Below are 5,321 nucleotides of genomic sequence, written 5' to 3'. Positions count from 1 at the left end.
ACGTGATTTTTTACAAGCATATAACACTCAACGAGTTTGATATATTGAATGGTTCGAATTATCGAAACGAGACCCATGACGAGCCTCCACGAACCCAACAATATCCTTCAATCCGATCATGGACTGAAGAGAAATCATTTCCTATTTTTTTTGGTAGGATTAATATAAATAAAATTAAAAAAAAATTTGTGGAGTGTTTTGCGGAAAAAAATTGAAAGTTATAAATATCAAAATGTAAACTAAGTAATGATGCTTCAAACAGAATTTAGGGTGTGCAAATAGAATTGCCTTAAGAGTAATGCTAGAGACCCCAAATATTCTATCAAAAATTTTACTAAATGTTTCACATGGGTGTGGGACCCACACAATGTGGGTCCCACGTGGGTCCCACACCCATGTGAGACATTTAGTAAAACTTTTGATAGAATTTTTGAGGCCTCTAAGCATTTTTGTTGCCTTAATTTGGGTTGTTTTGGGAAGATGGTAAAAAGTGACTTTTTGGCTTTTAACCAAGCTTTTGGCTTTTTTAGACAAATGATTTGGGAAGTTGGTAAAAAGTGACTTTTGACTTTTTTGATTAATATTTGTTTATGATGTCAAATCATAATAAAATGACTAAACTACCCCCATTTATTTAAAATATTTACAACTAAACCTATGTAACACATTGTGACCCATGAGGGGTAAAATTGTAATTTCATCGTTGGCTAAAAACCAACTTGCCAAATGAAAAAAAAGCCAAAAAAATTAACTTTTGACTTTTGCTACTAACAAAAAAAAGTGACTTTTAACCAAGTTCCCAAAATAACCCTTTATCAGCCTTATAAAACCAACAATAGTAGGCCCCACAATCCTTTCGGTACTTTGTAAATATTGAACCGTACCTCACATTTCTCCAAAATCCAAGCTTATAAATAACTACAATCACTCACACAATTCTCGCCACCAGCCCAACTTTTCTCTTTCTCGCCAAACTTTCTCGGCTGTTTCCTTTCTCCCAAACACTTTCTTTGTTGTATGGCAGCTCGCTTACTATCCTATGAGGTAGCTGACCTCTGTATCGGCAAGCCGCCGCTGACGCCTCTCTCCATCTCCGCCACCGTCGCCGACGCCGTCGCCGCCCTCAGAATCTCCGAAGACAGCCACGTCAGCGTATGGAGTTGTGACCACCATTTATCTTCGGTGGCGCAGCCGAAATACGGCGGCGGCGAGGAGTGTCGGTGTGTCGGAAAAGTTTGTATGGTTGACGTCATTTGTTACCTGTGTAATGACGAGAACCTTTTGTCTCCGACCTTGGCTTTGGAGTCCCCTGTTTCTGTATTGTTGTCGAAAGATTCGTGTCGGGTCAGGCACGTGGATCCCTTTTCGAGGTAAGGGATTATATTTGAACTCTCTCTCTCTCTCTCTCTCAATCTTTATCTATCTGAGCCAGTTTCTTTGTTTGTGTTCATACTCTGTGAAATCAATCACTTTCTTAGATTAATTATTAATTAGGTTTGGTAATTTTTTTATACATAAATTACAAATAAACTTCAAAGCTTGAAATACGTATAATTACAGTTTTGACAAAAATTATAAATATTTTATTGTCAAAATTTTTTATTGAACAGAGTTAATTGCTCTTTTATATAATGATAAACTTTGAGAGTCACTATTTGTACACCATTGAGTTTCAAGAATAATTTTATATGCACCAATTGATATATCAATTAATGTATGGGGATTTGGTAATAAACTTCTTACTATCTAATTTTTCTTTCAAAAGAATAAGAATTATATAGATCATTTCAAAATCTCCTAATATTTTAAAACTTGTTTCTTTTACTATTCTACCCATATATATATATATATATATATATCAGCTCTTTTGTAAAGTCATCCTCACAATATATTTTAGAATAAAATTTATTATGATTCAAAATAAAATTTTATATCGTTAAACACATATATTTACTTAGAGAGAACGAGAAAAAAAATTAGAGAAATAGAGAGATAAAGAGAGCACATATATTACTTTAGATCTGGTTCGAATCAAATTAAAATTTTACTGTCTGAAAAATAGAGCATAATGAGAAACAAAGAGAAAGAGAGGGAGAGAATATACGTCTGAGATGATAGATCTCAAATCTGAGGTTGTCAATCTCAAATATGAGGTCTTGGAAGTTAAGGATAATGACGGTGGTTGCCTGTGGTACAATGGTATAGAATGGCGCTAGTGGTTGAGATGGTAGTAGTGAAACGATGGTGGCGGTGGTGGTGACGAATAGCACCGATGGTTGAGACGGTATTGGTGGAGACGGCGGAGGTAGTGGAAACGATGGTAGTCATGGTAGTAGAGATGTTGATGATGGTGGTGGTGGTGGTGGTGGTGGTGGTGAAGAGAGCTCTTCGAAAGAGATAGAGAAAGAAAGAGCTGAAAGAGATATGACAAATTGATGGAGAGAAAGAGGAGAAAGATATAGAGTGTGTGTGAAGCGGTAAATTTGTTACATAAAATATAAATCTGAAATTTTTTGTCCTTTATACAATACTTTATAATTGTAAGGAGGTTTTGAAAGTATAATTTATTTATTTTTTTTGGGGGGGGGCCATTTTTACAAGAAGATGAAGGTAAGAGGGGTTTATGGCCAAATTTTCTTTTAATGTATTAACAGATGATGTATCGTAATTTTAGAAGTTTTGGGTATTTATAATTCGTATAATGGGTGAGGTCAGTAATAATGTCATAAGGTATGTTCATACACTAGTTGGTATACCAATTGGTGCATATAGTACCACCGTAATTCCAAATATACTCTCTTCTTTGTTCGTAATATACATAGTTACATTAATACCGTTAGAATTTTGGCTTTTTCATAAAGTATATTTTGTTTGAAAAAGTATTAATTTTAAATTAGGTATAATAAGGGCGAAGAAAAAAAAGTATATTTGGAGCAAAATATAGTGAGAAGAACAACTCCCTAAATTTTTCTACATTATTAATTGAAATAAATTTCTGATATTATTAAAAACTGTTAATTGAGTTGATATTTTATTAATAAAATAGGTCATTTATTATGAAATTAAAAATTTCAAAGGTAGAAAGTAAGTTTTAGAACAACATGAACAAATCGTATTTTAAGCAAATCTCAGATAGTGTATTTATACCATTTTTTAGCTATGTCAGCACTATATTAGAGATAAATTTAAGTAGTAATGTACTGACACACGAGGTAATAAATTAGATGAATTTAAATATAATAAATAATTGAATAGAAAACCAGTAAATAAAAAAATTGTTGGTTTGCGCATAAATTTCTTTGTTTTTTCATCTTAGAGCTTTAATGGAGGAGTTTCCGAGTTGTTTAATGTTTGTTTGACTGACTTGCCTCTCTGTATTTTACTTATTTTTTACTGAAAATTGTTTAAATTTTTGTAACAACTTCATTGGAGCTTTAATTTATTAATCCTTTAAAGAATGGAAATATTATGAAATTCTTCAGAAATACATGGATCTTTAAAAAGGTTTAAAGAAAGGGTTGGGCTGATTGGTCAGTCTCAACTCTCTGGACTCATTACAAACTTTACTAATTTAATTCGACAAATCAGATCATCAAGGTGAAACCATGATATGCTTAGAGGATCAAAGAGAAGCTCAACCTTAAAAAAATAGTATGTAAAAAATGAAAAGAAAGAATTTGAATATGTAGTGTACATTTAAACTTGTGTATCGATTCTAGACATTTTGGTGAATATATTTTACTATTGCTGAAATTTTTAACCTTGATTTGCAGCTAGTATGTTCTTTCATTTTTTGTTGGATGACTTAGAATCTCTAAATTCAAGAAAGATTGCAACAAATAAGTGAATTTTAATGTATATTTGGCAAATTAAACTGAGAACCCCTGTTCCATTGTTGTTTTGCAGTTTATTGGAAGCCATTGATCTCATCCTCCAAGGTGCTCAAAATCTTGTTGTACCAATAAAGACCAATTCAAGAAGAAAACTTCAAAAATCATTAATCATTCCCACATCTCATAATGGCCGTGAATTCTGTTGGTTAACCCAAGAAGATGTGATTAGATTCCTCCTCAGTTCAATCGGCCTCTTTTCCCCCGTTCCAGCGCTCTCCATTGCCGCGCTTGACATCATCAACACCGAATTCTTAGCCACTAGGTACCACTCCACGGCCGCCTCGACAATCGGAGCCATTTCGTGTTCCCTCGCTGAGCAAACTTCCGTAGCAGTCATAGACGACGACAACGGAACTTTGATCGGCGAGATATCTCCCTTCACCCTCGCCTGCTGTGACGAGACCGTCGCAGCTGCTATCACGACCCTCTCTTCAGGGGACCTAATGGCCTATATAGACTGCGGTGGTCCCCCAGAGGAGATTGTGAGGGTCGTGAAGGCGAGGTTGAAGGAGATGAACTTGGAAGGAATGTTGGAGGATTTCATTATCTCCTCCAACATTTCTTCTAGCTCCTCTTCATCCTCTGATGAGGAGTCATTGTCCCCAACCACGCCATTGCCAAGGTCAGGAAGGTACAATAGGTCAAGTAGCTACTCCGCGAGGATGGTGAGGAGGTCAGAGGCTATAGTGTGCCATCCATGGAGTTCTTTAGTGGCAGTGATGATCCAAGCGATCGCTCACCGGGTTAATTATGTTTGGGTCATTGAAGAGGATTGTAGCTTGGTTGGAATTGTGACATTTTCTAACATTTTGGGCGTTTTTTACGAACATTTACAGTCCATGGATCAAGGAGATTAGAAGCATAGAGGATAGTTCTAACTCTTCAAGGAAAGAGGAGAAAGAATTCAAGCAAAATAACAGTAATGATATGTACACAGAAAAGTGCACATAATAAGTGACACTGTAAATTTGAGTTTGAGTCGCATTTTATTTTTTGGTAATTTTTCTGTGCACGTAGTATTACTGGGTGCGAAGTGCGGGTTTTGTTTTTTTGGCTTGATGTATCATTGGATATTGAGGATTTGCTGATATGGGTCTTGATTGGTATGATTTGTATGTATGATGTAAAATTTCTCTGTTTTATAAGAAAAAGTAACAAATCACCAATTGACAAATTTGATCTTCATTATCGCTTGTTCTTTGTTTAACCTAAAGTGTTTGCCTTCTGTTTTTGATTTATTCAGCAGATATAATGTGAGCTAAAAGTTTTGGTGATCCCATCTTTACCCAATATTGTGGGTCATAAAAGTGCCAAAAGCACAATTATAATAAACTCATTACAAATCTAAAGACAAAATGCAATATCCCTTTTAGATCCTGTCATTTGCAACTTTAGAGAAAGAGACAACAATTTTTTAAAACATTTGCA

The 5,321-nt window shown here is 34.9% G+C and overlaps 1 protein-coding gene across 1 annotated transcript; it reads left to right on the top strand.

Annotated features, from left to right (window-relative positions):
* The first annotated feature begins 858 nt into the window (after window positions 1-858).
* On the top strand, window positions 859-5,067 carry LOC114260100 (CBS domain-containing protein CBSX5). The gene is made up of 2 exons (XM_028200157.2): window positions 859-1,370; window positions 3,907-5,067. Exons 1-2 carry the CDS (start codon window positions 1,018-1,020, stop codon window positions 4,748-4,750), a joined length of 1,197 nt encoding a protein of 398 aa, XP_028055958.2. The 5' UTR covers window positions 859-1,017; the 3' UTR covers window positions 4,751-5,067.
* The last annotated feature ends 254 nt before the right edge of the window (window positions 5,068-5,321 follow it).

The sequence above is a fragment of the Camellia sinensis genome, chromosome 7, assembly GCF_055761805.1.
Source record: "Camellia sinensis isolate YWXY chromosome 7, ASM5576180v1, whole genome shotgun sequence".
Taxonomy (NCBI): Eukaryota; Viridiplantae; Streptophyta; class Magnoliopsida; order Ericales; family Theaceae; genus Camellia; species Camellia sinensis.
Note: the sequence above shows the minus strand (reverse complement) of the source record. Positions and strands in the feature narration are given on the sequence as shown.

Coding starts and splice junctions, on each gene's coding strand:
- LOC114260100 (XM_028200157.2), top strand. CDS start 1,018: ATGGCAGCTCGCTTACTATCCTATGAGGTAGCTGACCTCTGTATCGGC. Junction 1,371..3,906: donor CACGTGGATCCCTTTTCGAG/GTAAGGGATTAT, acceptor GTTGTTTTGCAG/TTTATTGGAAGCCATTGATC.